Source organism: Lasioglossum baleicum, chromosome 12, assembly GCF_051020765.1.
Source record: "Lasioglossum baleicum chromosome 12, iyLasBale1, whole genome shotgun sequence".
NCBI lineage: Eukaryota > Metazoa > Arthropoda > Insecta > Hymenoptera > Halictidae > Lasioglossum > Lasioglossum baleicum.
The window spans coordinates 9,746,154-9,773,746 of NC_134940.1; the positions used below are offsets into that span (position 1 = coordinate 9,746,154).

General features: G+C 44.7%; 3 protein-coding genes across 7 annotated transcripts in view; 2 read left to right on the top strand and 1 right to left on the bottom strand.

The window, feature by feature from the left end:
- Nucleotides 1–15,709, top strand: Stai (stathmin). Of its 4 annotated transcripts, none has more exons than XM_076435088.1 (7): nucleotides 1–162; nucleotides 999–1,059; nucleotides 10,995–11,350; nucleotides 11,436–11,576; nucleotides 11,652–11,792; nucleotides 12,100–12,255; nucleotides 12,916–15,709. In XM_076435088.1, exons 2-7 carry the CDS (start codon nucleotides 1,023–1,025, stop codon nucleotides 13,006–13,008), a joined length of 924 nt encoding a protein of 307 aa, XP_076291203.1. In that variant the 5' UTR covers nucleotides 1–162; nucleotides 999–1,022; the 3' UTR covers nucleotides 13,009–15,709. The 4 variants fall into 4 exon arrangements, with proteins under 4 accessions (XP_076291203.1, XP_076291202.1, XP_076291201.1 ...); XM_076435087.1 differs by having other exon boundaries at nucleotides 1,013–1,059; XM_076435086.1 differs by lacking the exons at nucleotides 1–162; nucleotides 999–1,059 and adding exons at nucleotides 8,205–8,546; nucleotides 9,581–9,670.
- LOC143214285 (uncharacterized) overlaps nucleotides 13,798–27,593 on the bottom strand; it is a 21,121-nt gene continuing 7,325 nt past the window's right edge. The window contains exons 2-3 of one of the 2 annotated variants that reach the window (XM_076435111.1): nucleotides 27,383–27,535; nucleotides 13,798–26,071 (exon numbers count right to left, since the gene is read on the bottom strand). In XM_076435111.1, the coding sequence (XP_076291226.1) occupies nucleotides 26,035–26,071; nucleotides 27,383–27,535 (190 nt within the window). In that variant the 3' untranslated portion in view covers nucleotides 13,798–26,034. Of the gene's footprint in view, nucleotides 27,536–27,593 lie in introns of both variants that reach the window. The other variant, XR_013010122.1, reaches the window with a different exon arrangement.
- Nucleotides 15,848–27,593, top strand: part of Nfat (nuclear factor of activated T cells 3) — a 55,196-nt gene continuing 43,450 nt past the window's right edge. Inside the window, exon 1 of the mRNA XM_076435043.1 lies at nucleotides 15,848–16,416. Coding sequence (XP_076291158.1) covers nucleotides 16,344–16,416 — 73 coding nt within the window. The 5' untranslated portion in view covers nucleotides 15,848–16,343. The remainder of the gene's footprint in view (nucleotides 16,417–27,593) is intronic.

Consider the following 27,593-nt stretch of genomic DNA (forward strand, 5'->3'; position numbering starts at 1 on the left):
ACTTGTATGTCGCAATAAAAGCAGCTAGCGAGTCCAGCAACCGTTCAGATCTCCTTGCATTATTGTCGAGTGTATACGTGATCCATCCTGCCGCAGCATTTCTACACGCACCGTGTAATCCCGAACGCATCGTTTCTTTGTTCTTCCGAGGTGAAAAAACAGGTAAGTCGGAGCATTTACTCCGGACTCGGTGGTGACATGCATCGCACATAGGGACGCTACCGATTCGAACAAAGAGACGCCGTGCCGGTTGCTCGTTTATGCATCTGTCTCGTATCGAAATTCTTAATCTCTACGGTTGACACTCGAGACAAAGAACGGTGTCTCAATTTCCCCCTTTTCTTTTAGCATCAACGCGCAGCGTTTTCCGCAATTCGATTTACGGCGTGACTGCGGTATGTTTTCTTGAACGTGATCATGCGTAGAAGTCAATCGCAGCCATTGGCTTTCCCAGAGCACGGTTCAAACGAGTTTCTTGAACGCTGTTTTGTTAACTATAGAAAAAACCATCGTGAATTCCCGTTCGCCGGGTAAACGACCGTTCTTACAAACAGTGCAGTGTCCTTCGTGGCTCTGTGTCATTACACATCGAACTAGCGTTCGCGTCAGTTTCGTGTCCCTTTTTCCTTCCTTGCAGCTGCACTCCCCTTACATAAGAACAACAACCGCGCGCCATATTTAATTGTAATTCGTTATTCACCTTCCAGCTACCTAGAGATAAGATAAAAACAATAGAAAAAACGCATTTGTACGTTCTCGCACGAGCAACGAGGTGTTCCAATAACTAGCTGATTAGATTGTTAAGATTTTCGAGAAACCACACAGCTAGGTAAATATTGTTTCTTTGTCCGGCTTCTTTGTTCGAAGAACGCAAATGTCGCGGACTCACGTATCGAGACAAAAATTTTCAAGTAGATAGAGTAGAAAATAAGACTTAAGATAACGAGAATTTATGAAAATCGTCTGATCGGTCCGTGTATGGCTTTCATGAGATAAAGGTATTCTTTTCCAGTGACCCTGCAATGGCTACTGCAACGGAATCGCCTGTCAGCAATGAACGTAAGTGATGACATTTATGTACACGGATAAAACAACTATACATATACTATATCTATATGCTCTGATGAATAAAAGCTACCGATGTTACGTGAATGATGGTTCCGTTAATCTTAAATTAGTTATCAAATTTTCGGTTCGTCTGATTTAATTTATCCCCACCATATATATAGATTGATTTATTTGTATATACTACGATATTTTCCATTGCCGTGTTCGTAACGGTTCACTTTCTTGAAGAATTGATTCGCTGTTCGCGACAGGATACCAAGTCGTCATCAGTAATGTATCGAAATAGCATCGGACAAAGGAATTGCGAGCAGGATCGCGCGTATTGCGATTTTGGGCAATCCCGATGCGCAGTCACCGCGACAAAGGATCCTTAATTAGTAAGGCAATTTAGGTGACAGTAGGAACACACCCTAAGGCTGCAGAAAGTAGTTGCTGAGAAGAGGTCAGAGCCCTCCATTGGCGTCCTCGGAGAAGTGCAGCCTGCACTTCGCCGTGGCAACTGCAGCCTGACTTGACTGCAGTGCTTGAACGCCTTTCAGTGGTTCTCAACCCCCGGAAATAAGTCGCAGTTCCATCTAATCACAATTAAAATAATTTTGATTACATACTTTTCTGCTTCTACTGCGACCATTTGAACGCTTGTTTCATCGGCTTGTTGATCAAACAATTATAATTTCATAATTAATTTCATAATCAACAGTTTTTAAATTCAGAAAAATACTTTGAGATATGCTGATATATTAGTAAAGGCTACAATATATTTAGATTTGTATTTCAAAAGTTTTCTAACTTTTCGCGGAATGACCCAATTTCAAAAAATGTCATTTTTACATTTGATTGGAGAAATCGATAAGCCATTCTGTTGATATTGATTTTTAACAAACAATTGCAATAATAAAATTTAATTTTTGAGAGTACTGCCACTCCAAGTGGTTCATGACAGTAGAGATGTGAATATAAAAATCTTTTTAAATATTCTCCCGTATTTTAACACTATATACCAATAAAAAAGATAATTGAAAATCGTTTTCCATATAAAAACTCCAGAAGAAATTATTATATTACATTACAGAGGGCGAATTGTCGCTCCACATGTATAACAAACTTACAAAGACCGTGAAGTAATGACTGGTAGTATACCGACTGTAACACGATAAACCCTTTGTCCAAGGTCGAGAAAGTGGACAGATCCGAGCGATTGATCTGTCTTGATTGATCGAAGCTCGCGTCGATCGGGCACGGTTTCGCGGCGATCGGGAATTTCGCAATGCGAAACAATTGTATCGATCTCCCATTACCGTGGCCGGCGGCCGGTCTAACGGGGCCCCGCATGGGTGTCGCGTATCGATAAATAATGCTATTTCACAATTCAACGCGGCGCCGACCACTAGCACGCGACTAAAGCCTCGTCGCATACTGCCACGAAACGCCTATTTTCTCGAACAATCAGATATTTCATTTAACATACATACGAACCACCTTAAAATCTCATAGAAAATAATGTTGGTCATATGTGGGTGACACAATTTTTCGTCTATTTTTAATTAATACCATAAATGTTGACAAAAAATGCTTTAATTTTGCGCTAAAGCAACCAAACAATCTTCTCATAAAATTGAAAACAATGTACAGAATTGTCACGTCCATTTTTCTTACTCGGTCCATTATGCGTCGGCCTTTCAGCCCGACGGACCGGTCGTTCGAGAATCGACCGTGTGTACAGAACGCTAAAAACCGCCTATCCGTTTGCCAACAAACAGCACACGGCCTCTGTGCACGTTGACATTGAAGTGCGTAGGTTAATCCGATTGTCCAGCGGCCTGCAAGATATACCATCGAGCCGCTGCCACCGTTTTTCCATAGAGAGAGAAACTCAATCTCTCTCTCTTTCACTCCTCTCCCCTCGTTCGGTTGAACTTCTTCTTCCCGCCTTAAAGGGTATACATCGATAAAGCACGTTTTCAAACGATGCATTTTTACCTGGTCGAACGAGACCACCTCTCTCAACGGCTTTTCTATTTTCTTTTTTTTCGTTGACGCTTCTTTAGATCCAATTAGATCTAACGAGCTGGCGAAGCTCATTAAACGTCTTGCCGGATCGAGTTCCGCAAATATTTTTCCTTCCGACCGGCTGATTTCTTTTCTTCCGCTGACTTCCTTTACTTTTTGTTAGATTACAAAAAACGGACTTGATAATATTTGAATAACGAAGATTTGTGTTAGCTAGCGGCTCACGAACGACTAGTTTCCATTATCTCCCAATCTCCAATTGTGACTAGCAGACAGCTTGTCGCCTACCAACGGTATACTGATCAGGGATCAAATTAGGATCAGCTCGCCTTAAACTCTGACCCTTGTCATGGGGCTACTCGCAAATTCAGAGGATGATCAACCAGCTGTACTGTTCTCACAGTTGAAATTCTAACGAACCCTTCTGTGCACGGTGCTGGCAATTTCGCATACGTCTTAAATAATTCACTACGCAACATTTACCGTTGTGTTCCCAGTTAAATATAAAGTAGCGCGACGTCCGTAATATCATCGATCTCCTAGTTTGTCGTTCAGCGTGCTTGATTGGGCGGCAGCCGGCTCAAATGTCGAGTGTTCGAGCGTTCTAGCTTAGGTTTCGAGCCGATTCCCATAAGTTCAGTGGACGATCCTGTCCGGTAGGGAAACTGTCCTCGCGCACGGCTAGGTGATAGGGCTACCGAAAAAGTTCTCCGGAACCGTTGCCAAACAATGCGGTCGGGTTTCGAGCGACGGGTACCATAACGGGCGCCGTGGTTCCGATTTCTGCGCAATTTGCCGCGGTTCGTGACCAGTGGAAAAAGGGGGCGAATGCATTATTAACGTCGCCTCCTGTTTCCCCCGGTCGGTGTGCCGGCTTCTGAAAATATTCCACGGATATCGATCCGAAGGTTGGAAGATTCATTCACTTTGCGGACGTATCCTTCGCCCGTAATGCGTCACGCCGGTACCGGCACTGCGATTCTTCGATCCGCGGGAACGGAAAACACAGGACGGAATTCCCTCGGCTCTCTCTCCACTACACCTCACCCTCCCTATCGCAAGCTCTCTTTCTCTCTCGCGTATTCGCGGCGTTCGACATTTCCGTGAACGTCTAGCGGTCGACGTTTAATAACAGGGTCGAAAGGGTTCCACCGGATAAGGGCAATCGGCCTCGGCAACTATTTTTAGCGATCATATTTATGGAGCCTGAAATACCATTTTCGGAACTTTCAGACCGTCATGCGCACAGTTACAAGCCCGCCACCGGGGTAGATACCCCTAATTTCATAAGTGGCTCCCCTCGACTACCGAGTAAGATATTCGAAAAATTGAGGCGTAGTTCCTATAGTTCTCTGAACCATAGGGCCGTTTATTACGGGTGGAATAGAATTGTTTCTTGGAGGGTGGTGTTTAGAAGTCCTTCGAGCGTATCGGAAATTTTAGGATTAACGGAAGCCTCGAATGGAAATTATGTCTTTCGCTTTTGTATAAAGAGTGTCCTTCAGTTCTTAGCTGTGTACTACCCCTATCCTGTCGCACTCTGTATATTAATCGTTAATTGAACTAATGGGGCTGTCGCGACCCTACTTAAATTTATACTGATTATTATTTAATGCGCTTTGATGTAACTATTCGAAGATTTAGAGGGACGTTTATTGGCTCACTACATTACCGCTTGTATTAAAGGATCCTCAATTATTTATCTTCGAGCCCTTGTCGTACCGAGTCAGGCTCGTTGGTGTGTGATCACCGACAATGTTTACATCGACACCCCTTCCGCGACACCGGTTTTGTCGCCGAAACTTTCAAATCACCGACAATGTTTCCCTCGACACTCGTTTCACTGTCAATATTGACGGTGATCTCTTATTGTCACATAACAACGATTATGTTCGTCGATTTCAACGAACAGGAGTTAAATAAAAATTGATTTCGACTCGTAATGATTTGAATAAGTGGACAACATTATGTTTATTCTTAAATTTTTGGTATAAATGTATAAAGGTTAATGAGCAGCAATCGAGAAGAGCACTCACGAAGTTAGGGCCTTTCACCCCTACATATCTCTTACGGAACGGCAAAGAGATTCGAAACTTCTCGAAACACTGTTACAAGCAAACCAAACAAAACCACCAGAGATGGTGCGATTGCCCATATCCAGACCCTATGTCGCGATATATTAAAACCCCGCGAGTACAAATATTCGCCCCAAAAAGGACGAAGGAAACAAATGGGGGAGGTCAGAGATCCGAGGACAAGGGGGATGAACCCCGTGCCGGAGAGAGCACGGGAGTTTTCCGGCGGAGAGCAATCTAGAGCAAATATAGACGCGGAGGGCAGGAAGAAAAAATATTGATGAACCATTTCGGAGGAAATCGGGGAGCGACAATGGCTGAATTGTGCCCGGTCCGACCTCCGGAGGGTGGCTCGAGCCGCGAAACAATTAGAGGAACACGCTCACGGACAATGCAGGGTGATTCTGGCGTCCGGAAATTTGTTGGTAATTCACTCTTCTGCATTTTCGATAATGCAGTCTGGACTTCGGACCTTGGTACCAATTTGGCAATCGTTTCTGCTCGGGGAAATATGAACGCGCTTTCGCCTCGGGAGCATTTCCGAAATTGGCCAGAAACACGCAAAAGACATGATCGTTTATCCTTTTAACCGGGTTACTTTTCAATTAGGAGACGAACATCAATATTGTTTTGATGTTGCGTTGTATTTAAAATGAAATGAGCCTAAAGAATTATTTATTGGATCAAGAAGGAAATGGAAGGACTCCGGACACGAACTAATTAACCGGTCGTACCCGGTTAAAGGTTCAACATCTGGCGTCTGGTAGGTAGGTGAAGGTATCTGTCCTTGAGAGAAAGATTAGAGGGTTGCTAAAGAAGGCAAGCTGGACCCGGTTATCGCCACTAGGTCCATGTGCACGTGCTTAGCGCAGATATTGGCACAGCGGATGCAATGCTTCGAGGATTTCGGTAGGCCTCCGGCATGTCAACTGCGAAGTTGACATTTCGTACATTGCGTCTTTGGGTGACGTAAGCAGACGGAGTAGAAGATTCGGGATTGAGAAGAAGGGTTGGATTTGCAGAAAACGTGCCTCGCAAAATAGGCCACGGTTACGTAAAATCTTCGCAAACTCGAAAATCAATAAGCCGACAGCAACAATCGTCCATCGAGTAGTTGGAACGTGCTATTAGGACTCGGACTAGGCTACACACTGATACTATAATCTTCCATTATACTTTCTTATTTCTAGTAGCGTCTAAGAACGTCGAACAAAAGCGAGTCGCGCTAAACTCGACGGAGTTCCGCAGAGATAGGCGTCCATTGATCAGAAAGTTGGCTGCCAGCCCGAATCGGAGCAGTCGGAATTGGACGATAGTTTTCGGTAAATAGCACCCCCGAAAGACGTATTTTTCAAATAGTTAAAACGTTGTCGAGACACGAGGTACGATTTCAATTCCGTGTGTAGAATGGCGATCGATGATCCCCGATTTCGCTGCCATTCTTTCGCGTGACTCAGCGAACTGCGAACGTCTCCGAACTGCGGAATTCCACGGAAAATCGCTCTAAGAAGATATCGTCCATTGATCTGGCTAGGGTAGCCGAGCCAAAAGTATAAGTGGTTCCATGGTGGCAGGGGTCGGACAGATGGCATCCGTAGCTTCCGAACTGCCAACGTATAATTAGGCCCCGATTGCTCTATATAAAATATTACGATCCTTGCTTGACTCATCCGCTTTAACGTCTCCTTTCCGTGAACTTCCATTGAAATCTATCCGCGCTACTTCACGCTCACCGGAAACCTAATAGACTGCGGATCTTTACCCGGAACACCAATTTTCTAAGTCGATTCTAAGACACGGAAGTTGAGACGCAAGGTATTTCTTCTTCTAAGTATTTAAAAATCTTCAATTCCGCTGTTTTCACAGTTTAGTGTTTCACAGCTTCTTGGGAGACCACCTGAATCGGCAACAATAAATAATTTCCCATTACATCTCCATTCGGCCGGCTGACTTAACATATGTAAATATGTTCGTTAAACTGTGAAATTCGTAAAGGAGCTCATTCATCAGCCACTTGGCCGAGAACCTGGTCTCTTATACAACCGAGCGCAGTCGCCCTCGAACAGATGATAGTTTCACGCGGAATTGGAGTATAATCGGCACACGTGGCGTTACAGATTCCACAAGCATCCAAAAAGAAAAGGCAAAAGTTTCTCGCGTGGATCTTCGACCGGTGATATCATCAATTATTCAGCGGGGGTGTAGTGGACTCAAGGGTAGTTCTGATCGAGCAGATACGAGTGTTCGCGCGCCCCTCTAGGGCAGGATGTATCAACGATACCTCTATTTTCGTGTTTTAAATTGGCCCCTTTTCACTGGAGCGACTGCTCAAACGTGCACACAATTACATTCGCCCCGTTAAAAACAGAAATTCGAATATAATAGACCAAAGGGTGGTTCAGATTGAGCAGATACTTGAACCCCCTGGGCGGTTCTTAAGTACCCGACACCCGGGTAAATTATTCATTTCAATTCGCTGCCACAAAGCAAAGTTGGAGCCATTTACGGCGTAATTGCAGACCAGGCGATGCTTCATCCCGTGGCAAACAATCGCGTTAGAGAGCCATTATTTTCCAAAAGGCCAAACATTTCATAGAAGCGGGCCGCTATGATTCGCCTTATGTAAAGTTTATAAAATTAAGTTTCTTCGGGCGAAATGCCCCAGTGTGCGGCGCCGGAACGTCTTGGTGCTGCGGTACTTCGCGAGGCTTCCGCCGAAGAAGCGGGGCGTCCATTGATCAGGGGGCCAGAGGATTGCTGTGGGGGGGTAGGTAGAGAAAGGAGCCGAAAGTGTAAGAGGCTCGGCGGGGTGTTCGGGGTGGGACAGATGGTATTTTACGCCTCCGCGTAGGCTTCCACACGTGCCTAGAGACCGGCAGCCGGGTCCACGATATAGGCATGTTAAGCCTGCTCCGAGGTGGAGGTTGGAGGTTGGAGGTTAGCAGAGGAAGGTGGAAGGGTGGCTTGTCGTCGGGTAGGCTGCTCGAAACGGTGAAGGGGTGGTGTCCGCCGCGGCTACGGGGCGCAAGAGGCGCCGGTGGGTGGATATTGAGCGACGCCGGGCGTCGTGGCGCACTGTGCGGATCAGTCGCCCTCCAGCCACCGCCCCAGATACGAGTTCAGCCACTTCCGGCCCTCCTGATCGCCAGTCGGACGTGTCCTCTCGCCCGACATCTCACCGCTTTTTCCTTTTCGTTCCTTTCCTCCCCCCGTCGTAGTCGCGCCCCGGCCGCTTCTTCGCGCGGAGCTCCTTTCGTTTTCGGTTTTTCGGTTTCGGCCAACGGAGAGAAAACGGTCCGACCCAACACGCCAGAAACATGCTGATCGGTCTCGTGCGCGACTCAGTGCTGCAGTGCTTCTGTCACAGCTGCAAGGCACCCTTGGGCCTCGTAGGTGAGTCCTCCAACACGACGTTTCCACCATCCTACACGAGATGCAACCGTTCTCCGCGATCGGCCTTCAACACGATCCAGGCAAAACCGAGTACGTGGTTCCAAAGGGAGGAGCCGCAGTAAATCACTCCAGGTGATCCTGCTAGATCAACTTTTGAGACGGCTTCGGTCGGTATGGGCTCCTTATACAATAGAACTTGAGTTCTAATTTCGGTTACTGCTCAGTTTTGGCTGCGATCGGTGGTTGCGATTTTTAAAGTACCCAGGTTGGTCTTGAATTACTTAGTCTGTTAATGAATACCGGCACCGCGGTTGATTTAATTTTCGTGCATGAAAGAGTCGTAATTCTATCTAGTTAAGTTCTCCTCGAAAAGAGAGAATTCGTAGATTTTGAATGATATGATTCAAGTAATTTTTGTATTGATGAGAGGATTATTTCTTAGTGTTTTATGTTCGTTCTAAGGCCATGCAGCCTATGCATTACGCTCCCCGAACTTGATGGCAGCCGTATTTTCACCGCAGTCGACGGTGGTCGATACCACGCTGGTATCGTATTATCCTAGACACCTGCAGTTCGATCAATTTCTCGGCCGTCCACCAATCGGTACTCATGGTGCACTTGTGCCTCCGCGGTGCCACCGCCATGTGTGCGGATCGTTCGCCGAGCCGGCAGGCACGGACGAATGTCTTATTTCCACTCGATCGTAAAACTTAAGAGCCAACGAGATCAAAGAAACTAGAAACGGTAACATAATTCCCGGGGCTTCTGATTCATGAATCTCTTTAAATCTGGTCGACTGCGAGGATCGCGAGGGTGGTTGTCACGCACGTGATCCACGGAAAACCTCCGCAAAACGATCAGGGTGCGGCCTCCAAGATGGCCACCGTAGCCGGCCGATAGCGAGTAGACGGTTGCATCGATTTCCCGATAATTAAAGCACGATCCTTGTATTCCCTGTGGCCCCAACGGTAATACACGAACCCCTCCCCTCTTTTTCTCTCTTTCTCTCTGATCGATTCTAAATTTTTCTGAAGCGGGTGATAGAAGGGGCAACGCGCCCTTCAAGAAGCCGAGCGGCAAAGGAAAACCGCGGACCAAGCAGCCGAAGAAAGTGAAGTTCATCAGTGAGTACACACACGGAGCGCCCCGCCGCTATTTTTCCATCCGCCCTTGTAATTAACGAGCCCCTGCACTTGCGTTCTCATTACGCGGCCGTGATCGAGCCGCGCGCGCTTAATCGCCCTCGAGAGTTTATACGCCTCGTCGCTACGAGCCTTTTCTCCCCGTCAATGATGTTAAAGTTGATGATCCGAAAGCCGCCGGATCGGGCAAAGTCAAGGTAAACGGCGCCGCTGGAACAGGTAGCCTCGCCGTCTGCCTTTTTCGGAAAAATCGATCGACGACGGGAGAAACGGGCGCAATCGGGGGGTTGCCGACCGATCGAATCGACCCTCGATTTTCCGAGAATCGAGCGTACGCTCGTGGCCCGCAAGGTGCAACGAACTCTGGCCGCCGCGCGAACAGTCGCCAATATGTCGCCGGGTGAATTATAAATCGACAGACACCGCGCGAATATGTCGGAGAACATGCTCCTTCTCTCTCGCCACGGCGTTGCTCGTGTGGGGTGGCCGAGCTGAAAGGTGCGTGTGCAGACGCTAGACGTCGTGGCGCCTAGAGACAATCGTCCCGAGGGCTGATCGATCCTTCCTTCTCGCGTCTCTCTGAGTCATACTTCCGTAACCGACTCGGCTAGACTCGCCGGGATAAAACGGGGATCAAGGAAATAGATTGTCCCGATGATGCTTTTTAATCACCGCCTGTAATTGCCCCGCTGATTTATCGGGGAGACTCTGTCTCGGCGCCTCGGTAATAGCCGTTGCTCGCTCGAGCGACGTTCCATCTCCGAGAAATTAATTATTGTCTGGACTGCGGACCTTTACGCTAAATACGAATTCTCAGCGTTAATTGAAAGATAATGGAGACAGAGGGACTTGGTATTCATAGTTTAACCTTTCGAGTGTGGACACTATTAACGATTTTAGATCCGTTCATGCTTTGTCGACTAAGGAATTGAAATTTAGATGCAATATTTAAATTCTTTTATTCTTGCCGCAAATGCATAAAATTCGCAGTCCACTTATCCAAATTGTTTAACAATAAATATCTTCTAACAAATTATTATATTCGGTCAGAACATGGCTGACTACTGAAACACTTACCCAATATAGTCCAAGCGGAAAGCACATTTCCTTTCGCAACTGAGAAATCAATTCTTCAAGAAGTAGTAGCAATTTGATTTTAAATCCCGAGAAATAGAACGTCGGAGAAATCGATCCGGGGAATAAATTAAGTTATCAGTGGTGTCGTAGGGATTAGCAGGTTGATTTAATTAGACATCGAGTAGGGGTGTCGTTAGAATTCGATTGATTTGACGTCGGTGTTCCATAGCGACCGAGATCCGATGCCAAGAGAAGTCGAAGGGTGGGCTACGCTACGAGGTGATCTTGGCAGAGCCAACGGTGCCGAAGCGAGCCCCGTCGCCGCCACAGACGAGTCCGACTCAACAAGTCGCCATTGAGGACAAGCTTCGAGCGGCGGAGGAGAGAAGACTCTCGCTGGAAGCTCATAAGCTCGCCGCCCTTGCCGCTAAGCTCAGCAAAATTGAGGAGGCAGCTCGCAAGAAAGATGAACTTAGCGCGGCTTTCATCGCCGCGACCCGCGAGTCGCTGGACGCCAAGATGAACCACACAGTGGAAAAACGAGAGGCGCACATCGCCGAGCTGAAGAACAAGCTGAAAGAACACGTTAGTTAGCCAGCAAGCTAGATACCTCTCAAACTACTCCAACATCCGACAGGATCATTAGAACTTATCTCTGTTTCGTTTTCAGTTTGAGAGTGTCGAGAAGAGCCGTTTGAGCCTCGAACAGCAAACCGAGGAGGTCCGCCTCGCCGTCGAAGAGAAGCTGAAGACCGCCGCTGCTCAGCGCGATGAGAACATCAAGAGGATGCTGGAACGCTTCAAGGAACACGTTAGTAGAATCAACAAAGTGTAATTGTCTCCTCTGCTCGATAGAAAATTAGAGATCGTTTTAACAAATGTACAGGAGGAACAAGCAGCTCGCGTTCGCCAAGCAATATCCGAACGCGTTCAGCAGCTGGAGACTCAGATCCAGGGAAAACTGGACCAGGCCCGTGAACGTCGCGAAAACCTCGAACGTGAACAGAAGGAGAAGCTGCGCAACTACGTAAGTCCCACAGGATTGCCCTACATAACGCCTACATTCGTTCGAAACTAGTTTTATGGTTTGGTTCCACTGGTTTGGTTTCTTTGGGGCAGTATCCAGGAAGGATTTCTCGCTTATTGTAGCTCGTTTTGGTCACACACATACACTCACTTGGTTATCCCTTTGGTCATGTCTATAGAGAGCGTTGCGTTCGACGGTATACGGTGTCTCTTTTTGCGAGGTTCAGTTGTTTCAGTGGAAATCCTTTCTTCCCTCGCGCACAATATGAATTCACCCCCCAATAAGGGACTTTGAAATGGTCGTTTAGAACACCGTGAAGATAGCGAAAGTACGCGAGATGGCGGAAGACAGCTACATCACAGAGAATGAGAAGCTGAGGTGCATTTATACCAGTAGGATTTATACGGCGGAGAAGAACCGGATCCGAGAGATTCAACGCCGTGTGCAGACTATTCGCCAGCATGTAATTCCGCTCTCTTTCTGTTGACTCGATATTCTGGTTGTTTTATTACCGTCCCATTTTTGCCCTCGTGGTAGCTCGCTTCTTATGGTATCTGTTTCGCTCAGTCGTTTCCGTAGGAGTCACGTGATTATCGAATGTTGCCGTGCTTCCCCCCATTGATTTGCAGAGGATCTAGGTTGAATTGAGTTACGCGTTACGTATAGGATGCAAATTTGACTGCAACCTATTCCATTCATCTTGCCGATGAAAACGCAAAAAGAACCATGTGCCTCAAAGAAACCGTCTTCTCGCAAAACCCGATTAAAGTTCGACCAATCGCGTGCCGCCGCGCTTACCCCCACTCGCGACGCAGAGGGGCGGTGTGGCACTACGCCATTGGACGCAACTTCAAAGTCCTTTTGCCAGAGAACGATTCGTTTGCGACACATCGTCCCTTCTGATTTTTTAATCATTTCAGAACGTAGAATCCATTAAATGATTTACACCCTGTACCCCTTCATGTTCTTTTCAGCATGACCCTGCATTTACGGTGTACCCTAGATGTATGTTAGCTTAATATCAGTTGGCATGGGACTGTTTTTCCTCCCGTTTCCATAGAATAGTTTTAAACCGTCCGGTGGTTGGCAGTTTAAAGTACCGTTCGTTTCTGTTGTTCCAAAGGAAAGGCGCGCCGAGTTGGTGAGACAGAACAAAGCCGCTCTGTCCGAGCAGACCAACCTGCCCGCTGAGAACGAGACCGCCAGCTCTGGATAAACTGGAGACCGTTTGCGATCACAGTCCTCGTTAAAGTACTTTTTTCATCGTGGCAAACAAATCGAGGAAAGGGAAGGATAAGAAGAGGGGAAAAAGAACGAGAGATTCGACTAACAGGGGCGCGCTTGCAGCGTCAACTCTCTGAATAGGTCATCGGAATTACGTGTTTCAAATTCGGAATAAAACCTAAGGAGCAGTTTGCTCGTTGTGCGCTTGGCGAGGCCTCCGTTACGCTTTGTGCCATTTTCGTTCGCTGGATGAAACAAACTAAAGAACAAACAAACTAAAAGGAGGGAGAAAAGAAACGAGATCACATTTTGAAGGAAACTCGCAAGCAAGCAGTTATGTTGTAGCCGAAAGGATTTGCAATTTTAAAGACCATTATTTAATCACGACGATCGGGAGACTAAAAACGGTTCGATTAGATAACAGGGAACACAGTTCCTCTTCTTTCATTTTCTCAACTGTCTCCTGTTTTATACTCGTGCAAAGAAAATTACTGCCTTCGTCTGAAAGAGAAAACTCGTTTGTTTTTAATTGGGTGGGGAGGGAGGGAGATAGGGAGTACACAGATATATTGTACACGTACTAACCGGAAGTTTTGGATACGACGTGTAAAATATTCATTTTTCAGTTCTAACGTGCCTACCATTTACATGATTGTAGATCCTCTACGAGATGGCATTATTATGAAACGGATATAATTTCTCTGTGTTTTGTGATTGATTGTGTACCGTTGGAGTCACTGATATTTTAAGATCTCTTCATTTTTATAATTCGCTTGTTTCAATATACATAAATATATATGGATATATATATATATATATATAAATCATTTTTTTACGATGGCTATGGTGGTTGTTGTTGACTTTTAAGCAACCCGGTCGCGACGGAATCGTTAAATGGATCATGGAGATCAATCGGGGTCGGAGAACGTGTTAAAGCCTTTTACAACGTTTTGTATTATCCGTTTTCTATATTTTTCTCTTTTTTTTTACCATACATCCGCGTTTTTCACTTCGACTTTCGACGTTCGTTTTCGAAATCAAGCTTTGTCGATGTTTCCGTTCGTTGAAACGTTATTTGCTTTCATTCATAGAGTAATAAAATAGAATACTACCGCTACAATTAGATCTTAAGTGGTAATTGCGACCATATGTGTGTACACATACCATGCGTAAATAAAAGAAAGAAAAGAAACAGCGTACGTATGTGTGTGTGTGTGTGTGTGGTATGTGCCCGACATGTAAGCACACTCTATAATATATATGATAGTGCTTTATACTAGGCTTGAAAACTTTAAAACCATTTTGTACTCGATCATTGTAATATTACTGCGCTAACTGAAACAAGAACATTCACAAGAATATGTAGTCTAATTGAATATGATAATATGATGCTTCTGTGATGACTTAATTATTTGTCAAAATGTGTAGTGTTTAAGTGAGAGTGTGAGAGAGAGAAAGAGAGACATATGATTCCTCTACGCACGTATGGATACCGTGGCTAGGGGCCTTAATTACATTCGTACTATATATCATCGCTGGAAGTACATATATTGAAAAGTAAAAGGATAGGGAGGGAAGAGAAACGAGAAAAATGGACGAATGAAGCGAAGTAGTTGAATCGCGCGCCGTACTGGAGCAAAGTTTTCATCAGATTCCCCTTTTTATAACGATATATATATATATATATATAGGCAGCTGATGATTCCTCGGCCTTCATAGATATGTATTTCGTAAATATATGTACGCGTATATATGCATCGTATATGTACAATATGTATATCGAGGGGATACCATTAACTCGGAGGAAAATTTTCGCTCTAGTCACGGTATCGTCACGAAAACGAAAAATAAATAATGGCGCATAGGGAGAACAACTTGCCGCAGTGATATTGCAACCGATACACTACGATCTAGATATCGAATAAACTATACAAAGAACAATTTTTACAAAGGGCTATTCGCAGAAGTGCTAACGCGAGATTTAAAAAGAAAAAAAAAGAAAGACGAAGAGAAATCAACGACGGGGGAAAAAGAAATGTAACAAATTAATTAATCGAAAAGGAGATCGAACGTGGAGAACATTAGAACACTTACGTCGACGAGTATGCAACTGTAACCTATATTGCCGAGTGTTGCGGTTAATTCGTCACCTGTCGCAATGTCGAGATAGAAAAAAAAAAAGGAAAGAAGAATTCAGTTTCTTTTTTTCCAACGCGCGCGATTACGACAGGCGGCGAAGTAACGTCTATTTTTGCATAATTGTTGTGATCTTTTTGCAAAATGTAACTCGCACGATTACTATATAGATGCCCGACGTATGTATGTTGATACGATTGTCCTTTTCGACCTACGTTATTATATATTTATATATATATAAATATATATATATAGATTTATACGCGATGGTATATATATATACATATATATAGATATGATATGGTTATTACAATGTACGTATGGTTTCTTGTGAGCTTTGGTATTGTCTTATCGTAAAAAGCGACGGAAGCAAAATCGACACGCAAGGGAACTTATCGCAAAATGTATTCGTACGATGGAGAGAATCGCGAGAAACCGACATTCTCAACGATACATTGGCTGCCTTCGATATTCTTTGTTTACATCTTTTCGGTTGGAATATTGTGTGTTCGACCGAGAACATGATTGTGTGAAGTAAAAGGCCGTACCTACACGCATCTACAGCTGTTCTTTTTCTCTCTTTTCTCTCTCTTTATTCCTTTTTCATCTGTCCTAGAAACCATAGTTCGCGAATACCGTACAAAATTCGGCTCCAACCACTCGTACGATGTTTATCAATTCGGAATTTTATGGCCACGAATTTGGCGCTACTATTGTACTAAATATTTACAATTCTCGACCGACAGCGGTGATCGTGCGTCGGTAAAACAGATTGTTTCGAGATCTACCAGTGCCCTCGGTTTTTTTATAAACCGCAGAACCCTGTCCATTACGAGGGACCGTATAAATATGTATAATAAACGCTCGACGTATCGCCGCTTAGGAAGGGTAGGTTGAACGTGTATTATGCTATTGTAAGGGGTTGCGGGGAGAAACTGGTCGGCGATATATAGGTTACGTGGTCGTCATTTTGAAACGGACCGGTACAAGCTGTGAAACAGTCTAGATACGGCACCGGGATCAACGGTGACGTCAAAGGCTGTTGAATGGCCGAAAGCCAAAGGCTAAACGAAACGACGAGATTGGCTTTATAGCCGAGTAGGTAGAGGGCAAATGGCTACCGTGCGGCCGAATAATAATGCGTAGCCAGTGCGGTACGAGTGAGGAAAATCGTGATAAAGTGCGTGTACGATGTTACTGAAGGGCCGATTACTGGAGAAGAAGAACAGGAGGCATCATGGGAAAAACACCAAAGCCACGGCCGGTAAGTGGATAGATTGGTACGCCAGGAAATTTACGAAATGGTTCGCCTGCCAGTCGACGGGAGAGCCCTGCTGCGTTCACGGTGTCCCCCCTAAAGGTTTTCCATGGTATCGATACATTCGGCGACCGGGACCTGTGTACTCAAATTAATTACCACACAATTAGCCATCGTAAACACTAGACCAAAATAAAAAGTGTATACGCGAGTCGCAACGTTGTTCCGTTGCAGCCTTTACGATCGACGAGAAGCTTCGTCGAACGTTATCAAAACAGACGAGCGACAAGATAAACGCGGTTTCGATGTGAGAGCAATCGAAGTCGCGCTTTGTTTTTAGAATTCGCTCGTAAGAATGCGCGATTACGGTGACGTTACGTATCAAGGTTATGCGCGACAGCGTGCACCCTCTTTTAAACTTTCTCTTAGGATTTATCGATGAAACACGACCGCCAGTTTTTTATGGTCATTGGTAGAATTGTGTCATCGCATTTCGCGTATTATTGCCGCGAACGTAACGCGCTGCAAACATGCAAATATTGAGGTTATGCTGTTTTCAATATGGACGCCGTATGGGCTCGCATACACAAGTGCATTTCATGCACATGGCTCGGTACACATGATTCATAATTTTTTTCTGGCGCCTCATAGATACCAGTTGCTTCCCAGTTACCTGACCCGTATCAATTAAATGAACGCGATAACGAGTCTAGTTTAAATTTCCGTCGAAGCCGTAATATGCCAGCCAACATACTCGCGTATGAACCGTGCCCAGCTATTATCAATGAATCTGAACTATGTCCCGCCCTTTGACAGATGTTATTGTTGATGTTAAAATTATTGTTTTTATTTACTACGCGCTTGAGGAAAACAGAAACCCTTTGCGCGACGTTATCGCGCTGGTTGTCAGGCGTTAGTCTTCGCACATCAACTGCGTAGATTCCGTTCCGCCAATTTTACATTCGAATCGATTTCTTCCCTCGGATAATCTTATCGATTCCAGAATCGTGCCAAGTTTTTGTACCATATAAATGTATTGCATTCTGTGATCTGTTTATTACTGTTCCGTCATCATTACATGATTCTTCGGGAAGGCTTCGAGCATAAACCAACTATTCTATAGAAACGCAACGTTAGCCGATCGAACTACTAGCGCACGCACACAATGCCGCATCGATGTGTACCGCGCGACAAGTATGAAACATTTATCGCATTCTTAACATTAATTACATCGTTTTTGCTCACCTTTATACGACATTGCTTTCACTTTTGGTCGAAACGCGCGAACGAGTTTTCCCAAGTGCAGTTCACGTTGCTCGGCCTGTAGTCGTTCTACGTTCGTGGGTACAAAAAATACAACTACAACACACGTGTACAAAATTGTATATTTTGTATCTATAATGATCGAAGTGTTACGTAATATCACACGAAGTAACTTATATTTATCCACTTTGCTAAGTCAGAAACAACCTCAAAACACGTGTCTGCATTTTTGTCTGATGATTCTGCATAATTTCCTTTGTCTAGTATCAAATGGGTTTCTATCTTTGTACCGTGCTTCGCTAAATTTAACATTTCCTTTCTGCATTTTTATACTGTAAATTCGAATATCCCGAAAAATACATTACGTTATCTATAATTTGACCAATAAGTTTATTCTTTCAAAATTGCTAGTAACATTATAAACTACGTGTATATAATAGGGATATTTGAAAATTTCGTACGTCAAGCGGTACTAGGAGCGATCGATGATTTCTCGGACGCGCAATCGATCGATTCCGGACCGGAAATTAATCGAGTGGCTAGAGGAAAAACTATTTTCGACAGTTCTGTTCCGCCTTGCGCGTCACACGGAAAGTGCGTGTTGGTGAAACCGTGAAAATGCATTCTTAGCGTGCTGCGATAAGAATAGAGCGAAGAAGATAGAGTAAGATAACAAATAAAGAGGAGATATGCACTGGTACATATGTACATACGTAATCGACGTCGAAGAGAGGTTCTGGGTGTGAGTATACGCGCGTTAAGGAGGCGCGCATACCGATGATGTACGTCTGTGTGTTTGTGTCTCGTACAGAGAAATACGTCGATGCGACGCACACATCCGTAGTTGTACAAGTGCACACGTTACCATGACGATAAAGACGCCGATCGATGTTTTTAACCCGGCGGAATGCATCGCGTTGATTTCGTGTTCGATACCTTGCGATATTTCTGTCTTCGTATTGCGCTTTTCCGTTCCTTACCGTGCCATATGCTTGCATCTTGATCGATCGGACTCACGGCATCAGGCTTTTATAATAAAAGCGGTCGTAACGATGGATTACGACCGCTTGAAATTCTCGAAGTCATGAGATCGCGATCGATCTTGAGCATCGGCCATATTGAAATTTGAAATGGTACGGAGACAACTCGTATTTTCAAAATTATTTTAAAATGGAATAATAAGATAGTAACAAGATGTTTCTTAGATTTTTATAATCAGGACATTTTTCACATATTTAATTTTACATGAAAATGGGAAGCGAGAAATTTTTATTCATAATTCACACCAGAACTACTGGGTGCTGAAGGTGAGCAGTATCTATTACATTATAAAAACAACGAGGTTGCATTTTAATTATAATATAAACTTTAATAAATAAATTGTTAGAGTTGATAGTAATTATCGATTGAAGTTGACCTTCCGACGACCGTCCTCGGGATCCTAAGACACATTGCGCCAAGATAATCTTGTCCTTGAAAGCATCAATTCTCAAGATAATGTTTGCCGGCGTCGATGACTTATTCGTCCGGATCGGTTGGTCAGTGACCATATTCATGGTCTAGTTGTGGGACTTTTTCCTTGTCCCGATACGATAGCGTAGACGCCGATATCTCTCGCGACGACGCGGAGTTATATAAACTTTGTTCTGCGTAAAGTCTACGCGTCGCGCAACCGAATAAACCAAAGCCACCAAACTTGCCCACGTAACAGACCGGTATCCTCGCATCGGATAACGGTACCCGAATGCTCAAATTAAGTGGAACTAGTTCCCCGTGGCAGCGAGAATCTCTGATCTCATGTTTACCAATAAATACGATCCGGCTACGTTAATGAGCGTCGGTTCCGATTCTATTAAATATTAATTCTTACGTGTCTCCGAGCGTACAGATTTATTGAAATTAACGATTGCTACACGCGCTCATGCTGTGATAATTGCCGTTGTCCTCGACTTTGAAGACAGTGATCTTTAGTAGAATTTAAATTTTTGCAGGAGATTAGAGAGGTCAAAAGATCTGCAATCTACTTGGCAATCGTACTTTGCAGACAAAGATCTGATCATACCGCTTAGCAGCATTTTCATGAAGATATTTGTTCAATCATTTCTAAGATATATTTAAAAATTTAGAACGGAGCTAGAAGAAATGGTGGAGGGTAACTGCAGGATAAAAAGATAGAAGACGACGTTTCAACTAATATACAATACATAATTCATCTTGCATAGAACTATGTTTCACTGAAGATAGAGAGGTGGGTTGATGACCCAAACGAGGATGTTTTGCACCATTCATCCGTGAGTTGCGTTAGGGGGTGCGGACGGGTTTAGACAGACAAACAGTTCGCGTCCGGGTAAACGCACTGTTATTCAACAATTTATTCATAAAGCATTCGAGCACTTTCATTCGATTCAGAACTCATTAGACTACGGCCAGTATGTGAGGAATGCAACTACATTGTATATGTAGAACACAGCGAAGCGTTGACTTCACTTTTAACCCCTCCGAATACATTTGCAGACTGTATACATATACTGTTTTCTTAAGGAAAAAAAAAACGAATTTGTAGCGATCACAGACTGGACAAGATAAACGATTCGAGTCATTCGGAAATCAATCGCCGACAGAGAAAAATTGCTCAAGGTTCCGCGAATGCATTAGTTTAGCGCGCACGGTTAATTGATGGTAACGAACCGGGAATGCCATGGCAGAGAATCCAAACGAGCGTTTTAATATCAATGCAGAGCCATTTGAATAATAATCGTTTTATCGATTTATATTGACGCCTGCGACTCGCATACTTTCCACATAGCCATCAGCCGTTCACGGACACACGCGTACACGCATAGAAACACGCTTATACTATCGAGAGCTCCGTAATTTATACTTGCACAGGTTACAAAATATGTTTTTCGAAAATGTATACGCCCCTGCGGCGAACTACTTTATCGTTGTGCGAGATTTCCATATTTCCGACGGATGCGCAGCAGCTTAATGCGGGTTATTTAGATGCGAGATGCACGCGCATGTAAATTACAACCGGCGAAAAGTTGTCAAGGACCCGTCGTGTCCTGTCGCGTTCATGCTATGGTTTTTCGGTCGGCCCGAAGAATTTCACGAAGGAATGACGGTCGATGATTCCGGCGACGGGTGTCGAGCGACCCAAGGCCTTTGCAATATAGTCTCAATCACCGTCAATCTACTCTGATCTTAACAATTTGTGGCGAGCCACCTTCCCACGACGAGATGCAGCTTTTGCCATCCTTGATCCGAACCATGGTCCTCCCCATGGCTTTTTCTTCTTCTACTCTTCCTTTTCTTCGTCATCTACTTCCTCTCTGCGGTTCGTTTAGTCTGGCTGATCGATAAGAGTCGGGAATCGCAACCCTTCGGGGACGAGGTGATGTCGGCGTTTTATTGCAACGGTAAAAAAGATACTGCTAGAATTTTAACTAAAAAATTCAACATTTTTCCAACTGGGGACCTGTCCGTATTTTCCAACTTTTAAGTGGTCTTTCAAAATGGATTCCGAAACTGCAACATTTAATCAATGTGTTTGATGTTTATTTTTAGCGGATTGATAAATGAAAGCCAATTTTATTTTGTAGCATTGGAAACGGCTGGAGATTGCAGTCTGAAAATGGCTAATCTGAAGCAACATAGGGAAAGTAGTCCAGCATACGTGCCGAAGTACGAAATGGCCGTGCGATTTTAATCAAACACTGAAACGGTTCGTTTTTGCGCGAAAGGACGCCGGCACACTCCCTTTTTCTCCCAACGGCTGTCCACTGCATTTCTCTCGGTCTACAATTTCTGCGTGACCACAGGAGAGACGACTGGCGCCGCGGCGCCCGACACCGTCTCTTTAGATCCTATCGCCCCCGGCAGTGGTTTATTGCAGTTGACAGAAACATTCGACGCGTCGATTAATCGTGAATTTTATCCGTCCGCTCGGCTCGCGAAACGGTAACGGAACATTTCGCGTGTCATTAACGGCTAGAGCTCCGTCACAATGACGGGTTCCAATTTTTGAAATTCACCGTTTATTCGCGGAGCTAATGGCTATGGTGTCAAGTCATTCGATGGTCACCAATAACTTACGGGAACTTTTGAAAAAAACGTTGTCCGTTACTTAATAATTTCTAAGCGCGGCGGAGTCGCGCGAGTCTATTTAAAACGCGACTTCCCGCGAATGATTCGCAAACATTGCAGAGTGTTACGTAACCAGTGTTATGTTATCACTGTCAGAAATGCGGTTGTTAATGGCGATACATTTGAAGCGCCTCTGTACAGTTTATTAAGACAATCCAGTTGTTCCTTCAGCGAACAAGACCGTTTGTATTCAACCATAAACCGGTCCTGGAACATTCGCTAAATGAAATCTGTTTATTCATCGTTCGTTTGCTTCCGGCACTTCGACGACGAAATTAGAATAATCTTCAAACGAGGCTCGTATAGACTACCTATTTTTTGCTGACCTTTCGTTTGCCGATCCGTAATTCCTTATCTACGGACACAACACATTTTGCTTTAATAACTTTCCAGGCGAGGATCGTCATCGTGGTTGATCGAAACAATAAACGTGTCTTTTTCATAACTTGTTCACTATGATTCATGCAGATGTAAGCGGTAAAATATTCTCAATTGTACCTAGTAAATCGTCTAGTGTCACAATTGTATCTCGTAATAAAGGAAAACATTCTCCGAAAATAATTAGATGTAAATTAGCTCAAGCAAGAAAAATGTTGACTGTTGATAAATTCGGTGAAGTGGCGCTCACAGCGAACGACTGCGTTAAAATTGTCTTTGTTTACATCGTCCGTGCACAATGGAGTAATCGCCACGTTTATGCAACTCGAATTTTTCAGCACGTTAGAGAGTGCATTGAACCGATTATATCGGCCCTGGCCCCGAACACTTTCGTTTTTCCCGTACGTTGCCCGAGGAAAGTGTGCGCGATTATGCGAGCGTGGGCCACCGTCTCCGGTGACCGATTCAACCGATGCAAATGCATCGCGAAATGAATCGCAAATGCGCATGAAATCGTCGCATGGTCCCCGCTGGGATAGATTTGCGTCACGACCGGCGCTCGGGAGTTCTCGTCTCTCAAAGCGGAGCGGTTTTTGCGATTGTTTACATGACGCGTTCGTAGATAGATTACTGTTTTTTTTCTCACACCGACGTCGAATGCAAAATTAATCTCTGTCTAACTAGCGTCGTGTAGTTATTATACTTGCGACTGGAAATAGAATCGCGTTTGATGCGGTTTCCGATACCTTAACGTTACGAACTAGCGAAACACTTCCGCTTTTCGATTTCACAATTATTGGAATCGTTAAAGTGCTTCTTTTGTTAGAAAAGTGTTAGATAAATTTATTCACTCAAACCAGTTCCACATTACTGTTTTCTACGCAGGCTCCGCCCTCTTTCGTATTCCCTCAGCATTATTCGATTGGCCTTGTCGCTGCTTCTTTAGGATTCATGCTCTGAGCGAAGAAAAAAATTATGACCGATCATAACTTCTTCTGTTGTCCCGAAAAGCGACCCGGTCTCTTTCTCTTTTCTACGAATGAAATCTTAGCGGAGAAGGCCTTCGTCCACCGTATTTAGATAGCTTTGCGTATCAGGGGCTTCCGAACCTATTTTTGGTTACCCTGCGTGGGCCAGTCTGTTCGCAGCACCTGATAGGCTTGATTCTTGCGAGATCCGTGGAAGAAGCTGCATATGCATTCGGGAAGTTTTTTTGTAACGAATTTATCCATTGATATTGATAACTTAGGTTAAAATAGGGTTTGGGGACTCTCTGTAGATTGCTCTATAGGGCGGTGCTTCGGGCGGAGAGGGCGTGGCTTACTGGCTCTTCCTTCCTGCGGAATCAGAGCTATTGCTCTATGGAGCAATCTGTGTATTGGATGCATTTTAGTAAACTTTGAACCTTCTATTGGGTCGTCGGAAAAGTCATGACGGATTGGCCAATACATTATTGATTGAAAATTACCCAAAAATACGTCATGACTTTCTCGACAACCCAATATATTGTTGAATTCCAATGCTCGGGGGCGGTACTTCGGGCTGAAGGGTGTGGCTTAATAGCTCTCGCTTGCAGTAGAACTAGAGTCCTATATTTTAATGAATCTCAACCCTTCTATTCAGCTAAATTTCAATGTTTTGAGAATGAATTTTTCAACACGGGATTTTTTCTGTATGAAAATTTGATCTGCACCAGCTGTCGCGCGAAGATAGCTGGGTGTTTTCGTCTGGAGGCCGAGCCTCGATAACGCCTCGTTGACCGAACTGTGCTTGACTCGGTTTAATAAGGCCAATTGCAGTCGTTGGTACGGTCAGGCGTTCCGTCTGTTTAACGAAAGAGAATACGCTCGTTATTCGGCGGTGGTCGGCGCCCCTTTGATGCTAATTAGACGGTCGCCGGTTGCGCCCGATAATCGCGGATTGATATTTGAAGTACCGTCGAAATTAATCTGCGATAATTGAAGTTGAAGCATAGATTTCATTAATTGCACGCATTCATTCCGCCATAATCTCTCCGTTGGTTCTCTTCTCGCACTTGTCGGCTCCTCTTGATCGCGCTTCATCGTGTACAATGTCCGACAGTAATTCTCATTGACGAATATTAGGTCGGTTTCATTAGAATGCGAGAGGGTTGCTGGTCGTCGGCTAAATTATTCTGTTTTCTTATTTGGACGTCTGCAGTCATTATTAATTTTCAATTATTCTATTGATATTTGAAGTAAGAGATGTAGTAATTGAAGTTCAGTTTACCGTTTCTAAATCTATGTGGTATGAATTTTTAGGATGATAGCATGTCTCGAGAAAGTGGAACGATCGTTCGCTACCCTCTAAAGCAGGTGTGATAGCCTCAGTGAATCAACAAATTCGACTTTAACGTTCAAGACGCGCCGCACGGTCGGAATCTCGAGTGAAATTAAGAAATTAAAGCGCAGTAGAGAAGCCGGGGGTTCGATTACGTCGACGTAATAGCACGTCGTTACAAAAATAAGTGCGGCCAGGGCTATTTTAGCCGAAGATTAAATAAAAATAGGAAGCGGAGAAGCGCGGAGACCATCGACTTATCGTAAAAAAAACGTGAGCAGAGATTGGAAACGCACGTAATCCGGGACGATAGTAAAGAATTACATTGAATTACATGAAAATCGGTCTCGTACCGTTTCACGCGCGAAAGACAACGCCGGTCGTTGTTGGCTCCTGCGATGGAAAAACGCAAGGAAAAAGGGAAAAGAATGAAGAGCAGCCAGACAGACTCATCATCGAGAGCTGGTGGATCGTAACAAAGAAGCTAGAACACGACGGGAAAGCGGAAAATTTCTTCGGGGGCATTGCATCGCTAATTGACGTGATAGTTTGCGAAGCTTTAATTAATTCGACGGATCGACGGGCAGCCGCAAACGGTGAACTTTGGAACGATTTCTCTGTTTACGGGCTGCAAAAAGGGTGACATGCGAGGAGACGAAGGAAATCGTGGATAGCTCGTTATCCTTTTTTTTCCTCTGCGGGATCCCCCCTACTCCACCCTCGCGCGCCACGCAACCTCATTAACATTATCGTTATTGCCGCCGCGACGCAGAATACCTCAAGAAACCAAGACAAGGAAATAGCTTCAACTATAGTCGCTGATAGCGCACACACAATAATATTTTCTAACTGGACTTGGCAATAAAACGGAGAAAAAGATTCACGCTATAATAGGAGAGAATAACTTCTATTCTAGGACACGGCAAATCTTCATGGATTACAAAATTAGACTATTACTCATCTTTGCTACGGTTTAAGTCTGAGAAGCTAGCTGGAGGCGGAGAATGGTGGGCGTGGCACAGGATTATTCATTGGCTGCCGTTAATCTGGGAGGAGCGATCTGATAGCCAATAAAGGGACCGCAGTCTGTACCTGCAGCCCCAACCGGAAGAGTTATCGAATGGCAAACCTTAAACACACGACACAACTTTGCATTGTATTTTATAAATATTTTACTGCACTTTCTGCACACACACAGTAGCAGACTGATTATTACTCAACTGATTATTAAATTTTTTACCGATTATAGCTTGTTTGCGTGCACTCGACTGGCCCAGCGAGGTAGGCGATGGCGGCCAGTCGGTAAACGGCGATAACGGGAACGAACTACGTTCCCCGTTAATAGAAATTCGTTCCTAATTGATCGTCAGGGTCGTTGACGTGTCCTTGCCACACAGGCGAAGCAATCATCTACCAGGTGCGATAAGGCGGCTGACGAGACGACGCTTACCGTCGACTCCGATAGACCCGGGTCACCGACACTCCTATGCACGGCTGACGTCGAAACAAGCAGTAAACCGTGCGAGCACATCGGTCTCAAGGACGCTGGCGATATCTCTCCGATAGAAGGTCCCTGTGCATTTGAAAATTCACTTTTCCGGGGAAACAATGCCACACGAATGTTCTTGGTTACCTGAGGCGAGTGAATGAATTTACGAAATGCTCAAGCTTGAAAGGTATCTTAACTAACTCCCACTAAAAGATGTGATGAAATTTAGAGAATCTGTCTATTCATTAGATCTGAATCATGCCTTGCCCTCGCACACGCTCAATCTCATCTCGGATCCAATTATTATCAGAGCCTTGAGCTTCGCGCGCGCGAAAAATTGGAAAGTGGGCGTCGCATTACGCACGGCACGCTTTCGGCGTAAAGTTGCTCGGTTTGCTCTGCAAATATTTGCGACGCTGCGAAGGACGAGATAACTCGTCTCTGGCAATCAAGGGTCCGGTTCCGTCGATTAGAATCGCGTTCGCCACGGAGAACATGATGCATCTTCGAGGATCCAACATGTTGGGGGATCGAGGAAGTGTATATCACTCACCCGTTCGAATTTCAAGACCGAATCGGAAACACGTGCGACCGCCGTCGTGTCCGCTCGTGAACCACGTGTATTAATTAACATTTTACATAACATTGTGTCCGTTAAGCGTGTCGTAACAGACCGATACGATGAGTCTGTAGCCGGCCGAGTAGCATTACGAAACGCACTCGAATGTGTGGCCGTCTCGTGCGTGTGTCTTAATTCACGGTCCGAGGGGTGTTTCGACATTGATATCAGGTTTTCAAAGCTGTCCCCTACGCTCCGAAGAAAAAAAAGAATATCCTAGCGTCGTCCCAAAAGCAGCAAATCATGCTTCCAGAAATTCAAAATGCCAGAGGCTTTAATAAATGCTCGCCACGTGCGAGCATTAATCTTCCATATTGAAATTATTCCTCAAACTACTCTCTCGGATAATTTTCATCTATTCTTACTTTAATTCCGTAGCAGACGGTCGAATACGTCAAGGATGACTCAAGAGATTCGGAGAAAATGATTGTTGTTACGCCAGAGTGCAGAGGGTCAATTACGGCATTCATCAAATTCCTGCGTCAAGGAGTTCGCAAGAGAATATCCAAATTTGACAGCCTTTTGTTGCAGAATTGAAAGAAAAGTTTAATGAATCGAATGAACGGTCGCGTGCTAATAGAGTTGCGGAAATTCGACGCGCAACCATAAACCCAGCATTAATGGTCCCAAGAGTAGCCATTAAGTTCCTCATGATTCACGCTTGGTTTTGCCCGACGTATCTTTTCATTCACGAAACTGTGCTCCTTGCAAGCATGCTTGATTGAACGGTGCTAACAAGTTCATTTAACTCCAGATTTTACTAGACGACTTTTTACCTGTTCGAATGATCGAGAGAGACGACGAGACACCGTGTCGTCCACCAGGACACGACGTGATACACTATGTTCGACCGTCGTGTTTTTCGAAACGGTGTCCGTGCGTTTAATGGCGGGACGGGGCTAACCGAATTCTTCGGGCATTGAATCGACCTGCAACGTAGATTGTAGATACATTAGCCGATTTACATTCGGTGTGCTCGTTTTAATT

Coding starts and splice junctions, on each gene's coding strand:
- Stai (XM_076435086.1), top strand. CDS start 8,471: ATGCTGATCGGTCTCGTGCGCGACTCAGTGCTGCAGTGCTTCTGTCAC. Junction 11,351..11,435: donor AGAACAAGCTGAAAGAACAC/GTTAGTTAGCCA, acceptor TTTCGTTTTCAG/TTTGAGAGTGTCGAGAAGAG. Junction 11,577..11,651: donor TGGAACGCTTCAAGGAACAC/GTTAGTAGAATC, acceptor ACAAATGTACAG/GAGGAACAAGCAGCTCGCGT.